The sequence below is a fragment of the Orbicella faveolata genome, unplaced genomic scaffold (assembly GCF_042242905.1).
Source record: "Orbicella faveolata isolate gen_17 unplaced genomic scaffold, um_ofav_v1 contig_2, whole genome shotgun sequence".
NCBI classification, from domain to species: domain Eukaryota; kingdom Metazoa; phylum Cnidaria; class Anthozoa; order Scleractinia; family Merulinidae; genus Orbicella; species Orbicella faveolata.
Genome location: NW_028301547.1, coordinates 26119076 through 26146496, shown reverse-complemented (window position 1 = coordinate 26146496; position 27421 = coordinate 26119076). Strand labels below are relative to the sequence as shown.

The following is a 27421-nucleotide window of genomic DNA, read 5'->3' as shown; positions in this document are numbered from 1 at the left end:
GCTAAAAGAGAGATTCAGTTGTTGAGCATTTCCAGATACAAGGCTGTAATATCCACCATTACACACAACAGTAGCTTCAAATAAACGGCACGACAGCGAAGACTTCGAATTAGGAACCTTTTTCACGGGAGTATAACGTAGGTTTTAGTCCCGCAGAAACCATGAATTCGAACCAAAGCAGATCTGTCATGTCACGCGAATGTATCATCAGTGTCATGTCTTCACGTGCCGGTCCATGTGATCACAGTGGGCGATGCTCGCTGTGATTGGTTTAAATGTAACCTAATAAAATTGATCAAAGTTCAACGAGAACAGTGAATGAAACCGTTCTGTATCAGAGGTTTTCCGGGCTTTTTCTCGCGACTTCGCCGATCGTGGCTACGGCCTCCGGCAGCCCAAGCGAAGCGAAGTATTTTCGTTTGCCTCGCGCGAGTAAAAACCTCTGGTACCCAGGGAACGTCGAGCCTGACCCGGGCCAGCCTTTATACAGATCAAAAACTGAAAACATGGGCTAGAAAGATGACAAACAAACAAACAACAAAAAAATTGAAAGTATAACAGGTATAACGGATGGTGGTAGGTCCTGATGGAACCCAAAGAAAAGTGAAACAAATGGTTATTTGACTGAAAGTTCCAACCATGAGCTTTTAGGCCACTGTTTACATCTAAGAATTGACGAAATTTCAACCCTTCTCGCCGGGTCAACCCGAGTCTCGACAAGGGTTACCCGGCAAGGGGGGCTGACCCGGCTTGACTACTGCTTTCATGTAAACGCTGATAAAAATTTGACTGTAAAAGGGTTGCCCGCCGCGGCGATTCAACCGGAGGAAAAACCACCCGGGGTCGTGTAGAGGGCCTTACACGGAAATTTCGTAGAATGGTGGAAAGATAACTTCAAAATATCTAGATGCACGTTTGAATATTGTCCGAGTGATTGGTCCGGATTTGGCAAACAAGGATTAACCAATGTCTTTGTGTTTTGCCATGACTCGTACGTAAATTGAAAACAAATGTTGCCGGAAAACGTGATAGAATGAGACCGACGCAATCTGGACACCACGGGATGTGAAATAATATGCGACCGCAAGCGGATGTATCTGTCATCTCGACCTCGATTACCGACTTAAACCATGCCTGATCACATGGTAAAATCGAACTTTTACCTCTGTTATCTTTCTGTTATCTTGAGCGGCGCTCGCACACACACAATGTTTACCAGTAAAAAATCAAGTAAAGCTTAAATATCCATCTTGTAAATGTTGTAAATTAATTCTGGCTGGAAACGCGATTACTGTGAACTGAGGTGTGCAACTTGATCCTCTGACTGCGTAGAGAACCTTTTTTTGTTTGAAAAATGAGAATTAGTTGTTTATTAAAATTTTACTTACCTGCAAACAATAGTGGTCTGTTCTGCTGTCATTTTTAGTGAAATTAGATCGTTGTTCTTATCCTTTGACGCTCCCTTTCCCACGTTGAGTTGTATCCGTTGATCTGGTCGCGGAAAATTATCATAGCTGTCATATTCTGCCTAGATACATCTGGTCATCTGGAAATTACGTTTCTCGGTACGTAGAGTCTGTTCACATTTTGCAATTTTTTGCTCGACGCTGCAGCGTCAAAATATTTTGTAATTAACATCGTTCTGATCGTTCCCCTATGTTTAGTGTATACTTTGTGTCCAACGGTGGGAAGCGCGGTCAGGATTTGCCGACCCGTTGTTGGAGCGTTTGCTGCCTGAGGTTGAGGTAAGAACTACTTCGAGTTGTAAATAAATGAGCCTATAAATTATTATATTTAATATTGCCAACGTTAAGCAAAGTCCGCGGGAAAAGCCGGCACTGTTTTTCAAACCGTATTCGCAATTATTGTATTTCAAACGCACCCGAACTGCCGAAAGTATAGCTTCATTGAGCTGGTCAAAGGCAAGACCACAAAAGGGTCTAAAATGTTTTCGAACTTGGAAGGGCTTTCGAAGTTGTCTCTTTATCTACTGTGATCTTACTTCCAAGTGCAATTTCTGTCACGACCACTGAGTAAAATCAAATCCTGGTACTGGTACTTTCAATGCGAACATGAACTATGCAGACTATGGAAACACATCTGCCTTTTCTAACAAAACGAGATAGTGTAATGATTGTTGATTATTTTTTCCCCGGCGTATTGTTCCATCAGTTTCTTTACTGTCCGATTGTGTTCTTTATAGAACCGAAAGCTGATTCCCTGTTATTGCCTTTTGGTATAGCCGAAACGTTGCCCGGGAATAGGTGTTAACCAACACTCTACTGTCCCACTCTACTTCGACTGATCTAAAGGCACGGTGCCAATTCAAGAAACAATTCTGATCTAACAACGGCCAGGCAGGATTCTTCTCATATGTGTTATATCTTTATTCGGGCTTATTTGTGCCTTTGTGGAAGTTATGGTTTTTACGGATCTAATAACTGTACTTTGCGATTTAGAAGGAAAAATACATCAGGGCATGCCTTGTCACATGCCAGAAAAGAGCTGAAGGTAATCATGTTAAACTCAAAAATCGTCATTATTTTTTCTCACGGGTTTCCGTTTGTTAATGCGCGTTTTTTCGCACATTTGGTTTTGGTGGACAATGTATTTTGCATCCCTGAGTTGTTACCGGAAATGGAGACCCAGTTTCGACGATGGTACGGAAAGTGAACAAAACCCGAATTCGAATTTTCGTACTCAGTAGTCAGGAACATTTACTTCAATAGGACCCATCCGAACTAGGCTGAATAAATTCGTTCGGCTTTGCTGAAAATTATGAAAAGTCTTATTGCAACCAATTTTCAATTTGGTCAACGTCTCCGCCATTTTAAAATCCAAAATTATTTGATGACCACAAGATGTCAATCACGCAAGAACGTGGACAACTTCTGTAAATTCACCGTCCGCTCTTGAAAAGTGAAATTATCAATGACAGATATTACTGGTCACATTGACCATAAACTGATAACGTGAACATTTTAGGACCTGGAACTGGCCTCTCAGAAGAAATGACCGCTTAGAAGAGGGTGACCATTAAACTGCAAGTTCACGCACTAAACTAAAACAGAATCATCGTACAAGACAAAAAGGCTATGGCTGGGGTTTTCCTACGAAAGTCCGAGTATTAAATTTTCTCTGTACCTTGACTAATGCTGACATAATAATAATATTAATAATAATAATAATGATAATGATAATGATAATGATAATGATAATGGTAATGGTAATGATAATGATACTGATAATGATAATAAAAAGGAACTTGCATCTTACATGTATAGGGTAAAAATTCAGAAATAATAATAATAATAATAATAATAATAATAATACCTCATATTATATTTTGCCTCAATCACAGGCCCAAATCCTAGGGGATGGTTCTGAATCATGTTTTCCAAGGTGAGTAGCACAATAAAAATTTGAGATAAGACTACTGTTGTGATCTTTTGGTCAGTGCATTTCCTGGATAATGTCACTTTTCATGTCAAGTATTCATGACAAAGATGATAACCGTAACTTAAAATAAGAGAGATTCACATGATGAACACAAAAGCACCTTTTTAATAAGCAAAAATTATTACAAAAGCTTACTACCACCAAGTGACCAGTAAGTTCCCGTATCACTTGTCATGATTACGATGTATACCATTACCGCTTGTAATTTCTCATGGTGAAAACAAAATGTCTCAAGCAGCTCTTTGATTGGTACCAATGATCTGAAATTCCTACCACCAAGTGACCAGTAAGTTCCCGTATCACTTTTCATGATAAAGATGTATACCGTTACTTTGAAGTTCACTTGGTGAAGACAAAATGTCTCAAGTAGCTTTTTGATTAACGAAACTGACTTATGAAATTAAAGACAAAATATCACAAGTAGCTTTTTCATTGGCACCGAATGATTATGAGAAATTACTACCACCAAGTGACCAGTAAGTTCCCATATCACTTTTCATGATAAAGATGTATACCGTTACTTTAAAGTTCACTTGGTGAAGACAAAATGTCTCAAGTGGTTTTTTGATTGACACCCTATGATTATGAGAAATTACTACCACCAAGTGACCAGCAAGTTCCCGTATCACTATTCATGATCAAGATGTATACCGTTACTTTGAAGTTCACTTGGTGAAGACGAAATATCATAAGTAGCTTTTTCATTGGCAAAAACGATTAGAAATTACTACCACCAAGTGACCAGTAAGTTCCCGTATCACTTTCCATGATAAAGATGTATACCGTTACTTTAAAGTTCACTTGGTGAAGACAAAATGTCTCAAGCAGTTTTTTGATTGGCACCAAATGATTATGAGAAATTACTACCACCAAGTGACCAGTAAGTTCCCGTATCACTTTCCATGGTAAAGATGTATACCGTTACTTTAAAGTTGACTTGGTGAAGACAAAATGTCTCAAGCAGTTTTTTGATTGGCACCAAATGATTATGAGAAATTACTACCACCAAGTGACCAGTAAGTTCCCGTATCACTTTCCATGGTAAAGATGTATACCGTTACTTTAAAGTTCACTTGGTGAAGACAAAATGTCTCAAGCAGTGTTTTGATTGGCACCAAATGATTATGAGAAATTACTACCACCAAGTGACCGGTAAGTTCCCGTATCACTTTTCATGATAAAGATGTATACCGTTACTTTAAAGTTGACTTGGTGAAGACAAAATGTCTCAAGCAGTTTTTTGATTGGCACCAAATGATTATGAGAAATTACTACCACCAAGTGACCAGTAAGTTCCCGTATCACTTTCCATGGTAAAGATGTATACCGTTACTTTAAAGTTGACTTGGTGAAGACAAAATGTCTCAAGCAGTTTTTTGATTGGCAGCAAATGATTATGAGAAATTACTACCACCAAGTGACCGGTAAGTTCCCGTATCACTTTCCATGGTAAAGATGTATACCGTTACTTTAAAGTTGACTTGGTGAAGACAAAATGTCTCAAGCAGTTTTTTGATTGGCACCAAATGATTATGAGAAATTACTACCACCAAGTGACCAGTAAGTTCCCGTATCACTTTCCATGGTAAAGATGTATACCGCTACTTTAAAGTTGACTTGGTGAAGACAAAATGTCTCAAGCAGTTTTTTGATTGGCACCAAATGATTATGAGAAATTACTACCACCAAGTGACCGGTAAGTTCCCATATCACTTTTCATGATAAAGATGTATACCGTTACTTTAAAGTTGACTTGGTGAAGACAAAATGTCTCAAGCAGTTTTTTGATTGGCACCAAATGATTATGAGAAATTACTACCACCAAGTGACCAGTAAGTTCCTGTATCACTTTTCATGGTAAAGATGTATACCGTTACTTTAAAGTTGACTTGGTGAAGACAAAATGTCTCAAGCAGTTTTTTGATTGGCACCAAATGATTATGAGAAATTACTACCACCAAGTGACCAGTAAGTTCCCGTATCACTTTCCATGGTAAAGATGTATACCGTTACTTTAAAGTTGACTTGGTGAAGACAAAATGTCTCAAGCAGTTTTTTGATTGGCACCAAATGATTATGAGAAATTACTACCACCAAGTGACCAGTAAGTTCCCGTATCACTTTTCATGATAAAGATGTATACCGTTACTTTGAAGGTCACTTGGTGAAGATAAAGTGTTTCAAGTAGCTTTTTGATTGGTGAAACTGACTTATGAAATTACTACCACTAAGTGACCACTAAGTTCCCGTATCACTTTTCATGGTAAAGATGTATACCGTTACTTTAAAGTTCACTTGGTGAAGACAAAATATCATAAGTAGCTTTTTAATTGGCAGAAATGATTAGAAATTACTGCCACCAAGTGACCAGTAAGTTCCTGTATCACTTTTCATGATGAAGATGTATGCCATTACTTTGAAGTTCAGTTGGTGAAGACAAAATGTCTCTAGTAGCTTTTTGATTGGCGAAACTGACTTATGAAACTTCTACCACCAAGTGACCAGTAAGTTTCCCTATCACTTTCCGTGATAAAAATGTATACTGTTACTTTGAAGTTCACATGTTGAACTCGACAAAATGTCAGAAGCAGCCTTATAATCGGCACAAATGATTAGAAGTTGCCACTACCAAGTGATCAGTACCTTCCCATGAGTGACTGTTCTTGATAAGGGACAAAACTAGCAGACCAGTCAGTTCCCAGAAAGTTTCTGGCCTCTATGAAATGAAGTAGTAAATTACTGTTACTTTGAGTTTGAAATGTTGCTTCCCAGAAAACAGTTTGTGCTGCAATGTGTTGTTTTGTGCTTATTGCAAATTGTTATGTTGTCCATCTGGTTGCCATAAAAAGGTATGTCTCTATAAAGTCACATAGCTGTTCATATGTGTACATGTAGGTGTAAAGGACTGCATATTATACCGGCCTTAGTACTAAAAATATATCTAATACCATGACATATAATTAATTGAAACTCTATTGCAGTTGATACTGAATTACCCAACCTAATTACAAAATGTACATACAAGGAGGACATGTATCATTTTACCACGACTGCTATTAATCTCACAATCTGATTAGGTAATTTGCTGTTGTCACGCAATGCCTTCTTCAGCTTGCACTCTGAAAAAAAACATTTTTTTTGACATTGATTTGTTGTGGACTCACTTGGCTGCGCCTCTTGAGTCCACAACATTTTGATCACTGTGATGACGTTATCGTTGTTGATAAGAGCGCAGACCACGATAAACCACATTCAATTTCTTAAATTTATAATAATTAATGAGAATAAAAATGAAAACAACAATGATAATAGTACTCTTAAAGATAATAATGATAATAGTAAATGCAAACTGTACCGAAATGAAAGGTATACAGTGGAGTTACATGTACTAGGGAAACAACTTTTGGTTTGAGTCATTGGGGGTTTGAGAAATGAGGAATTCACTCTTGTTTTTATCTAGGTTTTTTGTAAATCTAATCCATAGGAGAGCTTGTATTGTACTGCACTGGTTATTAATTCATGTGCTATGTTAAAACCATTTGTATGGTCCCAGACAATGCTAATGTTATCAATGAAAATGACCAAGGAGTATAAACAATTCAATCAATCAATCAAGCACTCTCAATCAGTCAATTAAATCAATCAATAGCATAAGTTTAATTTTGACACTGACAGTGTGTTTCAGCAGCATGGTTGTTCAGAAACATAGGAAAATCGGAAACTTGTTATTGCAAAAAATAGGAAAATTAGGAACTTTCTTTGAAAAAATAGGAAAATCAATGCTATTTTGATGGACTAAGATAGTTTCCCTGCAACCCATCAGCTATGTCAGTCTGCCACTTTAGTCAGTGATGCAACAGTTTGGCATAAGGACATGTATGGATAACTAATATATTTTCCATGGTTTAATGTACAATGTTATTATCTGTTGACTCTAACACAAGTCACCTGAACTACATTAATAAATGTAGTAGATAAAAGAGGTGTAGAAGAAAATCATTGCAAAAATATGTTTCAAACAGTAAGTCTAACTTATGGAAAGAAATCCAGTAAGCAACAGAGAACAAAGAATGAATTACTGTCACTAACAGTTTTGTTGATTAATTTTATATCATCAAAGTCATGACACCGATTGTTTAATTATAAGTCGACATGTACATCTGAAACACCCAGTAAGGCTTAAATCTATTTTTAATTTTGTAACACATGCTTGACCAAAAAAAGGAAAAATAGGAGGTTTCACTTCAACAAAATAGAAGAAATAGGAAACTGGTCAAAAAATAAGGGGAAAAAATAGGAACTGGACATGCTGCACTGATTTAGGCTAGTCAATTAATGATCAATCAATAATTAACACTAAACTTGTCCCAGAAATTATTGATATCATTTAGTGTATGAATGGTCCCAAAAACACACACTATTTATCACAGGGCTTGAAAAAAGTGCCGTCCGTTTGTCCGGGACTAGTAGATTTTCCTCCTGGGCAAGTAACTTTTCGTTGTCACTTAATTATCTGATCGCCAAGGACCCAGGTCTTGGTTAATGAGGTCTAATAATACCTGGTGTAACAAAACCTTGCAATGAAGTCATATATAGTATAAAGGAAAAAAAAAGTCAAGCCAGTTTCACATATATCTGCCATTAATATATACATTGCTGTATGTGTAGGCTTTCATTGAAAGAACTTCACCATTTTTTACTCAAAATCTAGCCCTCCAATTATAATACATGTAGCTCATAAAGTGAGTCTTTTGGTTTAAAACTACTACATCAATGCAGATGATTTAAATCTTTCTTGTAAAGAGTCAGGAGAGCACACTTTCGGGTAAAAGTGATGAAACATCATTTCATGAAATATCATCTCAATTTATTTATGTATGCTACTTTGTAAGCTGCAGAAACAAAGCAGCTTAAAAAAATTTCAGGATTGAATTGAATTCCAAGGCAACCCATGACCACTGTAATTCTTCCACTTGCTCTACCAACTGAATTGTTGACTGAAGTCAGTTTTATGCCACAAAAACAAGACAGTCTAAACAAAAACACCTTTATAACAATTATCTTGATACTTTTAAAATTTTAATTAATTTGTGGCATGCCCATATTGTTCTGATGCAAGAAATGTAGCTTTTATATTTCTGATGCCACCCTTAGTTGAAGTCTCATGGGGTGGGCAAGAAAAGAGTGGTTTTCTGCCCATCTGATTATTTCATTTACTTGTTAGTTATTTCTTCACAGTTGTTTTCTGTGAATAGCCAATGACACAATATATAATTAGGTCATAAAGTTTAAGGATAAAACCCTTACTGAGAAAAATATAGACAAAGTAATTCTATGCTTAAAAGGAACTTGTAACAAATTAACCAAATGTTGTCTCTTGCACACTGACTAACTTCAATTTCTACACCATAAGTATAAGCTATCTACTATATTTGTATCTGAATCTTTTAGTGGTCATTTGCTTAATTTTCTTTGTCTGTTTACAGCAATATCCTACTGATTTGGTGGCATACAGAAAATTTTTCCGTAAACCAGAGCCAAGCTATATATTCCTACCCAAATCTTCAAAAAAGTTGAGGAAAAGAAACAAGTCCCCAGCAAGTTGTATACCCTCAAACCATAAAAATGGAAAGGTAAATTATCATGTCAGCAAACTATCATGAAGGCATTGTTTTTGTAAATGCTCAAATACCTTCTTCTCCAGGGGTTTATTTAGAAAATGACATTCCGTACCACTGTTACTTATTCAAGAGGAGGGTTTTTTTTACGTGCTTCAGAGTGAATTAACCAACACTTAATTATTTTAGCAACCAAGGAAACACCTTATGTTTTGAAGACATTGGTGGAAAATTAAGGGTAAACTTTCGATAGTTATGAAAAAACTCGAGGAAGGCCGTAATTTATTGATAGTATTCTGCAGATTTGATATTTTAAGTCCGAATAATCTTGGTCACATTGTTTCCTTTTGCAGTCACATTTTCCAATTCTTCTCTGAAAAAAAGTGTTGTGCATAAGTTACCATGTTTGACATGTGATGTAAAGCATAATTAATTTAATTTGTATCTGGTCATAGGCTAAAGCCCATGTAAGCAGAAAGAAATGCAAGAGATTACCTCCATCTGACACATATGGGAGCACACTAGACTTTGATTCTCCTGTATTAGATTCATTTTCTGAAGATGATTCTCATCCTGTCGATAAGTAAGTGTACAAGTCAAACAGTCTTTTTCATGTTTGTGGAGGCAGTCTGGCTGCGTGGTTAGAGCACTGGAATTGAAATCCGTAGGTCCCGGGTTCAAATCCTGCTCTGACCACTAGCTGATGTTGTTCTCGGTGGCTCCGAGTTCAATTCTCGGCTACACTTGTAAATTATAGCCAACTGGTATGACTCCCACCAGCTGGGATTCTCAACCTAGTTATGTTTATTTCAATATTTATTTATCATTGATTGTTTACATATTGGTCCTGAAAAGCCCCAATGGGGAGTGGCCAATTAAGTGTACATTTTTTCTATATATTATTTTTTTCTGGGCTCATAACGGCTTTAACCTGCAACCAGCTGGTAACATATTTCACCTTCCCATCTACTTTTTCTTTTCAGTCATTTCATGTAAATGATTAAATAAATCCCATGAAGGCAGGGATACATTGGCCAGGATAAAACCCTGGATAATGTCAAAAAAAATTGTTGTACATTCAATGGAATGCTTAGCTAGCATTGGTTTATTCAGTATAATTATTCCCTGGAACTACAGTGTACATTTCTCAGATGTATCTTGAGTCTGAGGTTATTTTATATGTGTTCATGTAGTGATTGAGGAAAAAAACAAATTGTGCCAGATTCGCAATGCGGTGGGCAAGCATGCAGGTTCACAGGGCCACACAAGTGAGAATCTTTCAAGGATCCTCGAGCATCTTAACCAAGATCCTCAAAGATCTGGTCAAGAACATTATCTTTAAGGATCTTAAGCAAGTGTTAAAAAGTTATAATAGTTGTAAGATCCTAAAAGATCCTGTAAAGTTTTTCAGCAGGACAACAGGCTGTTTGAACAACAAATTAGTTCCCATATTGTGATAAACCAGCAAAGAGGTATCCACTGTACTATTATAACAGGGTACTGCTAAATGGGTTCCTTAGCTTACATACAGTTTGTTTTTGTTTATTAATAGGATGACATTTATAGTGTTTCATACCCAGTATACAATAAAAATGTGTCTACCAAGCCATACAAGTGTTGAGCAACTTCAATTAAAACTGTATACCCTAACAGAGATTCCACCCCGGAACCAGAGACTGTTTTATCAGGACACACTGGTAGGTCAATAACCAAATAGCCACTGTGGGTACCCAGCCATGACTGGCCATAGACCTCTGAGTGATGACTTGAGAAATTCCCCAAGGATGGGACATAGTAACTGAGCATTCACTCAGGACAAAATAAGCAGTGTAATTCTCTTCTAATAGCTGTGACAACAATTTCAAAATCATGTTGTAGAGCAAATCTAAAGACCATAATTGTTTTACCACACAATAGTGATCTATTTTAAGTAAGGGAAAAAACTGCCCTTTGAATTCATTCTACTTCAATTTCCTTACAGATTACATCTGCTCATAACCTAGCAGACTTCAAATGTGATGTCATGTCCTTAGCACTGGTAAAGGGTCCTGTCTTTGGAGGAGGTAATATTCAAATGTGTACCAAAATAAACTACTAGCATCTAAGAAAATGTTATTTTTTTGAAGGACAAGTTAAAGTAATATTTGGTTGCAAAATTAATTTTTTTCATTATACTGGGGTAAATTCATTTGCTCATTTTGTCACTTAACCTCATCATGCTCTTAGCAGAACCAATGCTGACTTCCACACATGTTGTACTCACTGCACAATAAACCACTACTGTTGGTATTGATTATTGTTGGTTAAGTTGAATAAGAAACTCACAACTCAAATTTGGTTTTAATAAACTGATACCTTAAAAAAACTGATCAATTTTTTTTTCTAGGTAAAGAAACAGAAAACCAATTTTCTCTAGAAGCCCTAACCGAGTGGTTGTGCAGCAGTTATGAGGAGACAGACAAATCCTGGTACATTTCTAAAGACAACCTTTTCAGAGAAGCCATCGACTACTTCAAGGTTTCAGACACTGCATCCAATAAAAGAATTTTTTTTGAGATAATAGGCCGCAATATCTTTGGAAAGATCCCAGAGTTCATGACAGTTAATCTTAAATCGAAGAAACAAATAAGAGGGCTGCAGAAAAGAGGGGTGCGACCAGGTAGTAATGCTGCACAATCAGCAAGAGACCGCAATTCAACAGAAATGAAATGTGAAATTAAAAATGATAGCAGAGAAGGTGAAAATGAAAGGAATGTCAACAGTGGAGTGGTCAGTGAAGATATTGAAGGTGTAACAATTGACACTGAGGTAGAGAAAACTGGTGGAAATAAAGAAGACAAGATAGGAAGAGAAGATGAAAATGAAAGGAATGTCAACAGTGAAGCAGTCAGTGAAGATATTGAAGGTGTAGTGACTGACTCTGAGATAGACCAAACTGGTGGAAACAAAGAAAACAAGATAGGAAGAGAAGATGAAAATGAAAGGAATGTCAACAGTGGAGCAGTCAGTGAAGATATTGAAGGTGTAATGACTGACATTGAGATTGAGCAAACTGGTGAAAACAAAAAAGACAAGATAAGAAGAGAAGATGCAAATGAAAGGAATGCCCATGGTGGAGCAGTCAGTGAAGATACTAAAGGTGTAACAATTGACACTGAGAAAGAGCAAACTGGTGGAAACAAAGAAGAGAAGTTAGGAGTAGAAGATGCAAATGAAAGGAATGCTTGTGGTGGAGCAGTCAGTGAAGATACTAAAGGTGTAACAATTGACACTGAGAAAGAGCAAACTGGTGGAAACAAAGAAGAGACGTTAGGAGTAGAAGATGAAGAAGAAAGGAATGTCCATGGTGGTGCAGTCAGTGACTATATTAAAGGTGTAATTATTGACACTGAGATAGAGCAAACTGGTGGAAACAAAGAAAAGGAAGAGAAGATGCAAATGACAAATAACAAGAATGTCAAAGGTAGAGAGAGAAGAAGAGAAGATGCAAATGAAAGGAATGCCCATGGTGGAGCAGTCAGTGGAGATATTGAAGGTGTAATGACTGACACTGAGATAGAGCAAACTGGTGGAAACAAAGAAGAGAAGTTAGGAGTAGAAGATGAAAATGAAAGGAATGCTCGTGGTGGAGGAGTCAGTGAAGATATTGAAGATGTAACAATCGACACAGAGAAAGAGCAAACTGGTGGATACAAAGAAGACAAAATAGGAAGAGAAGATGCAAATATAAGGAATGTCAACGGTGGAGCAGTTAGTGAAGATACTGAAGGTGCCATGACTGACACTGAGATAGAGCAAACTGGTGGAAACAAAGAAGAGAAGATAGGAGTAGAAGATGAAAATGAAAGGAATGCTGGTGGTGTAGCAGTCAGTGTAGATATTGAACATGTAACAATTGACACTGAGAAAGAGCAAACTGGTGGATACAAAGGAGACAAAATAGGAAGAGAAGATGCAAATATAAGGAATGTCAACGGTGGAGCAGTTAGTGAAGATATTGAAGGTGTCATGACTGACACTGCGATAGAGCAAACTGGTGGAAACAAAGAAGAGAAGATAGGAGTAGAAGATGAAGAACAAAGGAATGTCCATGGTGGAGCGGTCAGTGACGATATTGTAGGTGTAACAATTGACACTGAGATAGAGCAAACTGGTGGAAACAAAGAAGACAAGATAGGAAGAGAAGATGAAAAAGAAAGGAATGTCAACAGCAAAGCCGTCAGTGAAGATATTGAAGGTGTAACAATTGACACTGAGAAAGAGCAAACTTGGTGGGACCTGAATGCAATGAAAATGAAATGTGATGGCGACCTTGATTCAGATGATATGGATCAGGCAGATGAAGTAACACTAAAACACACATGTACTATTGCTAGTGCTGAGGATATGTTTTGTAACAAGGTAATGCTGTCAAGTAGACAGTGGAACAATGCAAATGTCAAGGATCTAAAGCCTCAAGAGTTAGATTGCCAGAATTTTAAACAGTACTTGTCTTTTTCCGTTCCTAAACCACTGCCACGAGTAAACAGTGAAGAAAGGATGGCGATTTACCAGTCATCTGGTTACTCAACCAGCCACTCAAACAACTGTCTGAGGGCATTCCTGATCAAGGCCTTCCCACCAGTTCAGGTGTGCAACGCTGCAGCAAAAGATTTTAGCAGCTTAACTTTCCCTAGTGATGTCCTGCCACAGTTCACTGGTACATGCTACAGCTCCATTAGGAATCGAACCAGATTCTCTATACAATGTGTGGTGTGCCCTCTCTACCAAGAAAGATGTACCAGACAAGGTGTTTTCTCAAAAGTGTCTAGTTGTGGAGGTAAAGATCTAGATGGAATCTCGCAGGCCATGATACACCATAAGCTCCGTCTGCACCAGTCGGCATTAGCATACTTCAGTGGCTCTTCTGCAACAGTCACAATGGTGGAATCGAACGTCAATAGGGATGTTCGCCAAACACAACAGAGAACTATTTTCCAGGCCCTAAAACTGAATGAGTCCAACACTACAAGTAAGGTTGCACATTGTCTTGGCTTCTTCGAAAATCAAGAAATAGTGGAATCCTACAAAGACAGTTCTGGTATAAGACGGATGACAGCCAAAACATTGTTTCAACGAGAAAGGAGTAAAGGAAAGTTCCAGTGCTTCCACAAGGTTGGACATGAAAAATGTTTAACATGGGCAGGATGGAAAGAGATACATCCAGAGGAAGCCGCAAAGTTGACTGAGAGTAGATCAAGCAGGGCAGCATATGTAACAGTTAACAGGAAAGTTAATTATGATGGAAAAAGCATCCAAGTCAAAGCAGCAATCAAGAGTTTAGACCCTCCATGTTCTGGTAAACCTAGCAGAAACATCAATCACCCATTCACTTGTGATAACTGTTACAACCTTCAGCATTATCTGTTGGATCTACACAAGAAAAGGTCTCAAGCAAAACTGACACAGAAGGGAGAAGGAAGAGTAGGAAAAAGAGGTTTTCGCCTTGATTATGCAACACAGACTGAGTTAAAGGAAAAACTGCATACAATAACTTCAGAGAAGAGGAATTTGGAGAAAACAGTCGTAACAAGGATGCAGCAAAGAGATGTGCTGAGCTGGGAGGAGATGCTGCATAACAGTTGCAAGCATGGTTATCAAGAGAAACTGATTGTTGACTTACTTGCATTGTTTAGAGAGGATATAGACGTAAAAAAACCCGTGCAAGTCACAGTTCTCACCAACCTCGTGGGAAAACTTAAAGGAAATGTCAATCACAAATACATACCACTCATAAAAATGATTGCCAAGTTACACAAAACACGACTTGGGGAGACCAACTACGATCTAATGAGTGTAAGTATGTAATCTGCAATACAGCAAAAACGCCTGTATTTAAAAATAAACATGTTGATTAAGAATCTAAGCCAAGATTTGCCTTCTAGACCCATTGTACATTGAGAACCTCTTTTAGCCTAAAAGTTTGGTGTAGAAGCTTCTATGTGGTTTTGGGGTTTTGAATATCATGAATATACCAATGAATTAGGAATATGGCACGGTTATTATAAATGACATTTTTTTCATTCCTCAGAGCAACACTGATTTCCTGAAACAGAAGTTTGTATATTATGGCTACAATGAAAACCTCATGTTAATTTTATTTTTCCTCTCTTCTTCAGAGTATGTTTGGCCTTCCTTGTAGCACTACCTGTGACAGTTACATGCTCAAAGAAAAACTTCAGCCAGGCTTTAATCTTCCTGTCATTAAACATGCAGCTCAACTATACAATGGTGCACCAGTGATTGAAGCTAGTGATGAAGCAAGGGCTCTTAGGTAAGATCTGTATACCTGTTACATATACAGCAGCCTTTCAAATAGCATTGTCATGCAATAGCACATTGTTGAATAGACATGTATTAAAAACTGGATCATTGGATAATGCAATTCTTTCGCTGGCTTAGCCATCATGAGTTCTATGTTAATGAATTTAACCTTAATGGAAGCTCACAAAAACATCACAATTGACCACATCAGATTCTGTATTTAATATCTTGCCAAGTATTTACAGTATTGCAGATTTAATATCACATCTCTTAATCATTTGAAAGGGCAAAAAGGTAGTTTCCAGAAAAAAATAGGCTGGCTCCATGGAAACTAATATTAAATTTACAGAATTTTAATCAGCAGAACTTGGTAAAAATAAAAAGTAAAAATTTGAGAGAAACAAAAAATACTGTTAAACTCTGCTGTTCGAATTTGTTGCAGAAAGAAACATTTCTCATGTATATATGAGCAGACGCATCCTAAAAACAAAACAGAAATCGAGAAAACCTAGAATTAACAATAATTTTTTGCGAGACGTTAACAGAAAGATTGCGTTTCAGTCACCATGGCAACTGCACAAATGTGCAAATTGCAGTCTGGAACGAACGCTGCAAAGCAAACCTTTTATCCAAAGTTTCTGAGCTCTACGCTTCGTAAGTTGGCTTAATACACATAAGCCTTAAGTTTCATTCAAGAATTAAGTGAGATTCTAAAAGTAACCAAAACTCGGCAGGATTGTAGATTACCGGGCCACTCATCTGCATCTTATTGAATTTGAATGGTTCCTTTTGTTTCTGTATGCTTCGTTCTTAAAGGCAGTGAGACATGTGTAATTAAGTGGCCCGGTATTGTAAAATCGCTCCAAACTGGCGATCCGAGGAGTATTTAGTCGAATTTGGACACACGTCTTCACATCGAGAACGCGTGTAAAACGACACGTGGGAACGTTTACCCATAATTCCTGCTCCGAATTTCAAGATAATTCTGGAACTTACTTCCTTAATTATTTACGATACCTCCTGCGTTATTTTCCTCCCCAAAAACCATCTTCAGAATCTCTTAGATTCGTTGTGGTGTCTCCGCCATTACGAAAGGGCTTGACGATAGAAGAATGGTCATGTATACCATATTCAAGTGTCTTGGATCAAAATCAGCCAGTGATTGGGTCATTGATTATACTCCATCCGATTCATGTAGTACAAATTTGATAGAAATCGGAATTAACGCGATTTTTTGGCAAGGTATTTTCCTATGGAGCACTGGTGACCTCCCGATCACAGAGCGAACAGTAGTGGCAAACGAAACTAATAGCGTCGGAACGTTCCTCGAACGAATATAGTCAAAAGAATTAGTCTCGAAGTGTCCTTCTTTGAAAAAGCTTAGATTTTGGTGACCAGATTTGTCTGAGTGAGCAGGGAACAGGGCGCAGTAGTGAGAGCGCTCGCCTCCTACAATTTGGCCCGGGTTCGATTCCGGCCCGGTACCATATCTGGATTGAGTTTGTTGTTGGTTCTCGCCTTGCTCCGAGGGTTTTCCTCCGGGTTTTCCGGTTTTCCTCCTCCACGAAATCATCACTACAAATTCCATTTGGACCAGGATAGAGGGCCCGCATGAAAACCAACTAAGGCTGATGTGGTTACCTCTCTAAATATTGCAGTTTAGAGGCGAACATTTTATAGAAGAAGGTCGCCAAAAGGCGATCTCTGAAAACCTTGAGCTTGCAGCGCTGTGATAGAATTGAAAATCTGAATAGAACAAGTGCCCCAGTGACCACTGCTGACCTGTTTCCCGCAGGGATAACTAATACATTGATTCGACACATTGATGCATTTGATTCGTTGGTCGTTGTCTCACCAGGGGACCCTCGTCACCGTAAATGTCTAATTACTGATTAAGCACAAACTCCTTGTATGCCTAAGTCACTGAATATACCATAATTGTGTAGACCACATATATCAGCTAGTAAAATATGTTTCCTTGTAATGCAGATTCCTCCAGGCAGTCCAGAATGAAAGTGGGGATGTTACGTTAATCGGAAAATGCTGGAATGCTGATGTTGACAAATGGGACAATGATGTTCTTAGAATTCCAAAGAAAGATGAGAGCAAAGGTACGATTATAGCTATGTCAGTAAGTTTCTTTTGCTCCTGAGTCGCCCTGGAACACTTGGCCCAGATTAAGGGTGTTTTGCGGAAGGGAAATCCAAGATTGTATTCTTAAATCCAAAAACGGATATTGAGTCTCTTTACAAACAGGTTAATCCAGGATCGCTCGTCTAATGGTGCATCAAAGGAACCGAAGAATCCACTCCGCGCGAGGATTCTTTGTTTGCTTTGATGGGCGGTGCAAATGGCGGCTGTGGTCTGAGAACCCTGTGATATTATATTCTGGATGGCGACTCGTTCCAGCAAAAACACGATAAAATATATAATAAACAAATATAACATAAACAATTTCTTATCATTTTATGCCAGTGGCAGATCTAGGGGAGGGGCCCGGGGGGCCCGCCTCTCCCTTATTTGGGGTAAAAAAGGAAGAAATCACAGAACAAAGAAAAGCCAGCAGGGCAATCAAAACAATACCGGGCCCCCCTCTTAGCTTAAGGTCTGGATCCGCCGCTGTATGCTACAGTACGTTCACTGACTTCTAGAGAGCAATTGCGAAATCGGTAAAAGCACAGCAATGATGAATCCTTTTTCAAGCAAAATAAAGTCGTGTAATAAAATGTGGGTATAGGAGCTCTCCAGGTATGGCCACTTATACAGGTAACCGTATCGAAGACAGGCAATATGGGACTAAAAAAGGGTGACCGCAACTGCTTAACAGAGGTGACCGGTCAATACAGGTAGCAAGACACAACGTTTCTTTGAGCGGAAATTCTGGGCTATGATAGATGAAAGTAGACTCTTGAACACTTTCTCTACCTATTTAAAATATTATTTAGTCGTCTTTTGAAAGCAGTATTTTTCTATTCTCCTTGACAGTGCCTCTTTAAAAGATGCAACATTTCAAAAATTCCCTACTGAACTTTCGCTGTTAGGAGCAAGGTTCTAGGTGTCATATTGAAGTTCTCTGATGATTATGGACTTTTTATTTGAAGGTGATGAAGATGACTTTGCGTCCCTTAAGAGAATGGTGGATGAAATCATTGCAAGCCGACAGTTAGCTTCTAAAGTTGCTATACACAATTTGTGTAACCTAACAGGTCAAGTATCTCAGCCTCTAGTATATCTTATGTGGCCAACACCAAACAGCGGTTACGGTGGCTCCCATCTTCTGAAAATTTGGAGAAAGGTTATACAACACTGTGCAGCAAATAATGTTAACCTTGTTGGACACTCTGTTGACTCGGCTGGTTTTTCTCTCTCAGCATCTGTGCAGCTCATGACACCAACAGAATCTGCAGTTGCTGAGGGTATTAACTATTTAGGCCTTGATGTTCCAGATGAAAAATTTGTTGCCCCATACTTTTGGAAGCTGCCTAGTATTGCGTATGGAGACTATGACCATTTAAGGAGAACATTTCTGCGTGTACTGAAATATAGCACTCGAAATCTCACATTCTACAAAGATGCACGTGGAAGTGCTGTAGCCACAATCAATCACCTTCATGAACTGATGCATATATGTAAAGAAAAAGGTCAGAGTGTTCCATTCTCAGCAAACGATCCTAATAAGTTTTTTTGACCAACGACCAGACACGGCCAATAGAATCTTTACACTAAAGGTTGTCGATATGCTTCATAAATATGTCAAGGGCTCGGAAGGAACTTGCCTCTATATTACTGCTGTACATTTTTTAACTGAACCTTTCTTCAATGCGAGCTATGGTTCTCCAGAAGAAATCCAAAAGGCTCTCTCAACAGGAATTACAATCTTGCGACTTTGGAAAAGATACCTTGAAATCAAGAAAATGAAGCTCCACTCCCAAAAAAATGCAGCTAAAATCAAAGAAAGGCGAGGAAACTTCATTACATATGGAGCCTACACAACATCTGAACTACTCTTCTCTGCTGGCTGCCAACACTCCTTGGCAATGTTCTTACACTTCAAGCATCTTGGACCTGAAGTATGTTCGCCACATCGATCCGGAACAATTACCACAGAGAAGATCATTGGACAGTTGCAGGGCAAAACCAATCAACTCCAGTCACTAGATACCTCGCCAACATATGCTGATATGATCAGTAAGACGAAAGATCTGGCATTCATCAACGAAGCTCTGTCTGAGTTATCATCATATGAAGGAATACGAATCCCTGCCACAAGCAATAGGAAATTGTCCCACTTCCAAGTCCGCAAAGGGAATGATACTCCATACCAGTACCCATGTACCTATAAAGAGTTTTTAGAAAGACAGCGTTCTATGCATAGAGCTGGCGTTAAACAGGCACAGGATGTTATAAGAAAATTCTTACCAGATGAGTTCGAGACTACCCTAACAGTAAATGGTTGTTGGACAATGCCTTACAGATTTACCAAGCCTGCTGAGATCGTTATAGTATCAGACCAACCGCCGTCTTATGATAAATTGGAAGTTTTTCTTGACATAAATAGGCCGAACAGTGTAGAAAACGAAGTAGTGATGGAGAGCCTACTTATAGAAAACGAGGAAGACGAGTTTATGAGACAACCCTCCCAACTTGATGAAGTCGACGATGAGCAGCAAATGACTGCAGATAAAACAGAGGAATTGGAGTCAGATGATGATGAGGACCTAGATTCAGAACAACCTAGCGAGAGGAAATCTAAATGGTACATTGAAAGGAATGGTTCTCCGATTCATATAAAGAAAGCTTTGAAGTTGCTGATCCCAAGAGAGTTTATCTCGAAAGAACGAAGCCGCAGACATTGGGTTACTAATTCCCTCCACACTTCTCTCAAACCCATTGACCCATCTCACGATGTAATTCAGTTCAGGGACGTGGCAGTTGCAGACAAAGATGACTACTTCATTCTTCATATTTTGTCTATCTTATCTGAAGATGGAAAAGAACTAGTCAGCACCAGTTCTAAATGCAGACACACCGTCAGAGGCATAATCTACCGAGATGTAGAAAGTAACCAGTATGGTTTTGTGAGCTCTGTTTTTGTCTCTCGATGGTTGCCAGTCAGTAAAGTACTAATGGAAGTAGTGCTTGAGACCGACAGTGATGGCATAGCAAAGTTATCTGAAAAGAGCCAACTCGACCTGGAGACTGGGCTTGCAAATTACAACCGTAGTGAAACAGGCATTGATCAAATTGCTGAGTGTGCTGACGACAACAAATTTTACGAGGTTGAAAAAATAATTGACGTCCGTCTAAATAGACAGTACCACTCCGAGGAGTACAAAGTGCGTTTCAAAGGATATAGCTCTGAGGACGACATGTGGCTTCCAAGTTCTTCTTTCCGAGAGCCTGTTCAGTTTCAGACTGTTTCAAAGAGAGGGAGAGCGCGGAAACATAGAACCAAAGATGAAGGCGAAGTTGAAGTCCAGCAACGGAAGAAGATGAAGAGTTCAAATGTTACGACAGCCAATAATCCAAATTCAGAGAGTCATGAAAGAATAAAGAAAGATGTGCCTACTGGTAAGATTCCATTACCAAGAAAGAAAACTCCCCTCACCAAGACAGGTAAAAAGAGGAAATCTACCAAAAAGAAAGACGGAAAAAACTTCAGAAAGTCCCTTCGCAGCCAGTCTCTGCCAGAATGCAATTCCAGTGGAAGCGACCTGGAAACCCATTTTGCTCCGCAAACCAAGAGGAAATGTAAACGAAAGACTCCAAGTGAAAAACCTGGCAGTAAATTAGGTGAAAGCGTAAATGTTATTTTGGAGAAAAGACAGTCATACGCTGGTGATGATCATGGAGATGATATTGACCCATCAACCACCCACAGCAGTCGCGGCTCTTGGTCTGATAACGGAAAAAGCGATGGAGACCAATTACAAGTGTGCAGAGGCTCCTTTCACCAGTCTTGGCATGAGGACTTCCAGTGTCCTGGACAGCAGTGTTCATCGATAACCCTTACCTCTTTGCTATATACTACAGTTAAACCTGTAGAGTCCTGGAAAGCAAGTGATCTTGACCAAGTCCTACTCACAGGAGACAAAGTACATTTCAACCAGCTTTGCTACATTGGAAAATCCGCAAGCGGTGGACTTAAGTTAGCTCTTGATGAACTTCCTAAAGACTTGCAATGTTTCCGTTTTCAGTTTTTTACAGAGAGAGAAATAGTAGGTGGGACAATTGATAAAAGGGACACTACCTCAGACGATGATGACTTCGCTAGATTAGAGGACATCTTTGAAAAATGTCAAAAAGAGAAAGCAACTGGATTATTGTTACGAATTTTAGACTACACTATTGCCTGTGCACCAAGCTATTCCACATGGCATGTAATAGATTCTCATGCAAGAAATTCGAGAGGAATGGTAGATGAAAAGGGGTCTTCAGTGGTGCTTAAATTCGACAACTTCAATGCCCTTATCTATTACATAAGATCCTTCGTTGAGGCTGCAACCTCTCAAAGAAGTCTCACCATAGATGATCTAACATTTGAAGCACTCGTCTTGAACATCAAAGAACGAAAGTCAGCAGAAAGTGACGATGTCCTCATTCTTCCTGTGTCCAGTCTGTTATCGTATCAAACCAGCTTTGGAAGTGTAGATGTGCACAGTTGCTTTACAGTGTGCCTCGAGAAAGACCAAGAAATGAATGATGAAGTTCTGGATTTTTATTTGCTCCACGCCGCTGAAAATCAGCTACATTGCGATTTAAAGAAGATGTTATATCTATATAATTCCTGTTTCTATAAGAAATTATCGCAATTCAACCCACAGGCGTTAATGAAATGGACAAAAAATACAGACATTTTCTCCAAGAAGTATCTAGTAATTCCCGTGTGTAATAGTCGCCATTGGATTTTGGTAATCGTCAGGATAGATTCCAGCATCAGGCTGATGATACTCGATTCCCTACACAAGGAGCAAAAAACTGTTGAACGTAGGATAGTTAGATACCTTAAAGACGTGTGGTCAGCTAGACCACCACAAGGTGGAAAAAAGACCCTGGAGGTGGAAGAGGTCAGCTATCCTACAGTCCCTCAACAGCCAAACGACAAAGACTGTGGTTTATACGTAATGAAATGTTTCGAACAGTTCTTGGAATTTGTCAACAGAGACTTGCAGTGGTCTACATGGAAGCCAAACTTCTCCCACCGAGACATTCTCTCCCTCCGTAAGATAGTTAAAAATACTATTATGGATGAAGTATCCAGTAAGTGAAAAAGAGTTTGAATAATTAAGCAATAGGCCACACTCTATTTAAACAATAGAATGTTCCTGTAGTTGCCCGAGAAGCGAAGAAAGTGTGAAGGTCGAAGGGTATTTGTGATTTTTTAAGTGGCAGCGATAAGCAGCAAGTTGTAGTATTATTTATACGAAACTACTGGGGCCTTTGATTTGACGGACCAAATCTGCCTAAACTAAGAATCATAAGTTACTGTTTTCAGTTAGATTTCGTAACGACTTTAAATTAAGAAATGTGCGTATATGTTCTGTTCTTATTAATTCCTAGAAGACAAAAGTTGAGTTGTTTTGTAGGCACTTTGCGGTAACTGGTATATCTTTTAGAGTGATAACTAGCATCACTACAACTTTAAGGGCCCATTAACTTATCTTTTTAAGCCGTTGCTGAGGAAAATTTATTTTCTTATAACCTTGTCATTTGTACATAGTTCAGGGTTATTTCATGTACTTTATCTTAACCATCATCAGTTACACAAGTGTTGAAGTCATCAGGCCACGCGCATGGTCATGTGACTCAATCTGAAAAAATGTAAAGTCACTCAAGCATATTACCTCGTGGGGATTTATACCTTGATTCAGTATTCTAACCTAAATCTATATTACGCTATGCATAGATTTTGCTTCATTTCTAAAAGGTCAGATTTTGAGAGAATTTCAAAATATTGAAAACTTCGTAATTTACGGGAAAAAAAGTATGATTTTTTTGTTTCCAACGTTGGCTTAATTCGTAACTCGTCAAAAAGAGCTGTTTTTAATGGAAACAGCATTTCCCTTAGCATTTAAAGTCCCCACGATATCTATCGGAAGTTACTCTATCAGCGCGTACGCAGTCTACACTACCAGCAGCTCGATAAGGTCAAACGAAGCTCACGAAAGCCCCACGGAGGTGATTAAGATTTCTCTTTTGTGCTTGTTTTTCTGTTTTTCGTTTAGTTTGTTTTGGTTTGTACTTTGTCACTTTGTTACTTTGAATTGTGTTAAACACTAAGAAAAAAAATATATAAATGTCACCGAATGTGAAAGCTTTTGAATTGTTCAAATTTTCCGTGCTTAGGCTGACCTTAGCAAATCGGTTAATGGGCCCTTACAACATCAGGATACTACTAGTCAGACTATTGCTAACCCCATGGAATACGCTCAGGTCCATTGGTTTTATCCGCGTTGTCTTATAACCTGGTGTAAACACTATTGTTGTACCCTTAGCAGTTTTTAGGGTTAGAAAGTACGGTTCAACCCCTCTTAAACAGCCCCTCTCGGGGAAAATAGGGGTTCTACTGTATGTTTAATTAGCCTTCAATCATTAAAATCTAGCATTTTCATCCAGACATAAAATAGTGCATACTATATATACACACTATATTTTGGACCTCTGTGTGTTCTCATTGCACACGTTAGGGTTTTCCTGCTATTTTTCAGATCCAATACATATTATATATATACCTTAATACCTTGTTGTAATTTTAATTTTTCGTATAAATTCAAGTCGTATATTGCTGTATAGTTAGTTCTCAAAAACCCACTTGGGAGAAATGAATAAATAGCATTGTATGGCTAAATTGTCTATTTTAGCTCAAAACTTGACCACCAACGATAACTGGTCGAAAAACCACCAGTCTTCGTCGAAAACTTGGACGGAAATCTGTGAACAAACAATTTAAACGAGAAACTACAAAATTGCGCACCTTTTGACAAATTCAAGTAAAATTAATCAACTACCCTTTGAACTGTTCTTTTCACATATACTTGAACTTTTGTCATTTGCATTACAATGTAATCCACCTTGAAGTTGAGCCGAAAACCGCTAAATTGGCCGAATTTCCCGTGTTTCTATGCGTGGTTTTATTTACGAAAGCACTATTGACTGCTGTAAGTCAGTTTCACAGTGCCCTATAAAGGACACGTCTTTCAATTTTATCGCGCGATAAAATAACGTCGCCGCGCCATTATCGCCCGAGAAGTAATAGTAATTGGACCGAGTGGAGTGCAATTCAGGGAGTAATCGCGCGAGTAATTTCAAAATCTGACGAGCGCGAAGCGCGATGCCGATTTGAAATTACGAGCACGATTACTCCCTGAATTGTACGACACGAGGTCCAATTACTAATTAATCGTATCTATAAGAAATTTTGGGATTAAAAATGTCTTTTTGAGAAATTCCTTTGAGCGAAAACGTCTGTACGCTTTTCAGAAATTTTGAGAACTGTAAGAAACAGTGCGAAGGAAGCCATTAAATTGTGCGTAATTTACGCGCGAGTCACGTGGGTGTCCAATTACAGGTATCCAGCGACAAAAGTTCAAATTGGATACCTGTAATTGGACACCCACGTGATCGCGCGCGGATTACGTGACAAATAGGCGCGCTGAAAACCAATCACGATCGAGATTTTTGTTATAGATAAGATAAACTAAAAAGTTAAAGCGCGAAAAAATGGGAATAGAAGCTTGCGCAAGTTAAAATCAGGACACACGCTGACATGACGGCTAACTGGCTTCCACAAACTCTGAAACTGGAGCAAGCTAGACAGCCATCTGTTTATTGAACAAGCTAATGAAATCCCGGTCTTCAATCAAATTCAGGGCTTAAAAAAATGAAGGTTTTTGGAGAGCTGACAAATAATAGGTGTAAACAGGGTCAAACAAACGAAGCAGAGATGAATCCTGCATATATGGCTTTCTTTAACGTGGCGAGGAAGGAGAAGTGATAATACATAATAGGCACGCACTGCTGGCATTTAGAAAGAAGCAAAGCTGAAAACATAGGCTTTTCTTTATATTTCCGTTCTGATCTCACATTTGGTGACGAAACACTGCATATACTGTACAAGGACAAACACCTTTTCTTGTAGGTTTACGAGCGTTTCTGAACCGATCAAGGGATTGTTGTTGGCGTAGGAATCTTTTTACGGTCAAAACCGAATAATTTGATCGTTTTAGATGCTCTGACCACAAAAATAACTTCTCCAATAATCTGATAAGTAGGCTAATGCCGAGCTCAATCACCTCAATTGCCTTTATCTTTCATTAGGTTCACGTACATTCCTGATTACCTCTAATGCTCACCGAAACTTTTAGCAGCTTTTGGAATAATTAAGCCAAACGAAAATTTTAGAGAACAAACAAAACCGTCCGAAAATTATGGGACATGATAAAAGTGAGCACATCAATTCCGAAAATTCTAGGGAAACTTTATGGTTTTCCGAAAAAATTTGAGAAGTCTAGAGCGTCGCTGGGAAAAAAATTTCGAAATTCTTAGGCAACCTTCCATCCGAACAGATATTTTACCGAAATATTCCGTTGATTCGGTCGTTGGGCACCCAACGGAATATTTCGGTAAAATATCTGTTCGGATGGAAGGTTGCCTAAGAATTTCGAAATTTTTTTCCCAGCGACGCTCTAGACTTCTCAAATTTTTTCGGAAAACCATAAAGTTTCCCTAGAATTTTCGGAATTGATGTGCTCACTTTTATCATGTCCCATAATTTTCGGACGGTTTTGTTTGTTCTCTAAAATTTTCGTTTGGCTTAATTATTCCAAAAGCTGCTAAAAGTTTCGGTGAGCATTAGAGGTAATCAGGAATGTACGTGAACCTAATGAAAGATAAAGGCAATTGAGGTGATTGAGCTCGGCATTAGCCTACTTATCAGATTATTGGAGAAGTTATTTTTGTGGTCAGAGCATCTAAAACGATCAAATTATTAGGTTTTGACCGTAAAAAGATTCCTACGCCAACAACAATCCCTTGATCGGTTCAGAAACGCTCGTAAACCTACAAGAAAAGGTGTTTGTCCTTGTACAGTATATGCAGTGTTTCGTCACCAAATGTGAGATCAGAACGGAAATATAAAGAAAAGCCTATGTTTTCAGCTTTGCTTCTTTCTAAATGCCAGCAGTGCGTGCCTATTATGTATTATCACTTCTCCTTCCTCGCCACGTTAAAGAAAGCCATATATGCAGGATTCATCTCTGCTTCGTTTGTTTGACCCTGTTTACACCTATTATTTGTCAGCTCTTCAAAAACCTTCATTTTTTTAAGCCCTGAATTTGATTGAAGACCGGGATTTCATTAGCTTGTTCAATAAACAGATGGCTGTCTAGCTTGCTCCAGTTTCAGAGTTTGTGGAAGCCAGTTAGCCGTCATGTCAGCGTGTGTCCTGATTTTAACTTGCGCAAGCTTCTATTCCCATTTTTTCGCGCTTTAACTTTTTAGTTTATCGTATCTATAACAAAAATCTCGATCGTGATTGGTTTTCAGCGCGCCTATTTGTCACGTAATCCGCGCGCGATCACGTGGGTGTCCAATTACAGGTATCCAATTTGAACTTTTGTCGCTAGATACCTGTAATTGGACACCCACGTGACTCGCGCGTAAATTACGCGCAATTTAATGGCTTCCTTCGCACTGTTTCTTACAGTTCTCAAAATTTCTGAAAAGCGTACAGACGTTTTCGCTCAAAAGAATTTCTCAAAAAGACATTTTTAATCCCAAAATTTCTTATAGATACGATTAATTAGTAATTGGACCTCGTGTCGTACAATTCAGGGAGTAATCGTGCTCGTAATTTCAAATCGGCATCGCGCTTCGCGCTCGTCAGATTTTGAAATTACTCGCGCGATTACTCCCTGAATTGCACTCCACTCGGTCCAATTACTATTACTTCTCGGGCGATAATGGCGCGGCGACGTTATTTTATCGCGCGATAAAATTGAAAGACGTGTCCTTTATAGGGCACTGTGAAACTGACTTACAGC

General features: G+C 38.6%; 3 protein-coding genes and 1 long non-coding RNA gene across 4 annotated transcripts in view; 2 read left to right on the top strand and 2 right to left on the bottom strand.

Moving 5' to 3' along the window:
• Nucleotides 1-27421, bottom strand: part of LOC149112609 (uncharacterized) — a 199089-nt gene that overhangs the window by 7951 nt on the left and 163717 nt on the right. The gene's annotated exons all lie outside the window — the stretch shown is intronic.
• On the top strand, nt 113-19174 carry LOC149112614 (uncharacterized). The gene is made up of 11 exons (XM_089290533.1): nt 113-1565; nt 1665-1745; nt 3362-3402; nt 8946-9092; nt 9533-9660; nt 10630-10774; nt 11059-11140; nt 11464-14912; nt 15236-15390; nt 17370-17491; nt 18482-19174. Exons 3-11 carry the CDS (start codon nt 3391-3393, stop codon nt 19066-19068), a joined length of 4827 nt encoding a protein of 1608 aa, XP_089146659.1. The 5' UTR covers nt 113-1565; nt 1665-1745; nt 3362-3390; the 3' UTR covers nt 19069-19174.
• On the bottom strand, nt 15579-17374 carry LOC149112615 (uncharacterized). Its single transcript, XR_016207531.1, has 2 exons — nt 16377-17374; nt 15579-15860 (listed from the first exon to the last, which is right to left on the bottom strand). It is a non-coding gene; the product is annotated as an uncharacterized LOC149112615 (long non-coding RNA).
• On the top strand, nt 19118-24228 carry LOC149112613 (uncharacterized). Its single transcript, XM_089290538.1, has one exon. The coding sequence runs from the start codon at nt 19118-19120 to the stop codon at nt 22646-22648; it is 3531 nt and encodes a 1176-aa protein (XP_089146664.1). The 3' UTR covers nt 22649-24228.

Excerpts from the sequence above, each read along its gene's own strand:
- LOC149112614 (XM_089290533.1), top strand. Across the intron at positions 11,141-11,463 it reads GGGTCCTGTCTTTGGAGGAG|GTAAAGAAACAGAAAACCAA; the intron begins GTAATATTCAAA and ends TTTTTTTTCTAG. Across the intron at positions 14,913-15,235 it reads CCAACTACGATCTAATGAGT|AGTATGTTTGGCCTTCCTTG; the intron begins GTAAGTATGTAA and ends TCTCTTCTTCAG.
- LOC149112613 (XM_089290538.1), top strand. The coding sequence starts at position 19,118 with ATGCTTCATAAATATGTCAAGGGCTCGGAAGGAACTTGCCTCTATATT.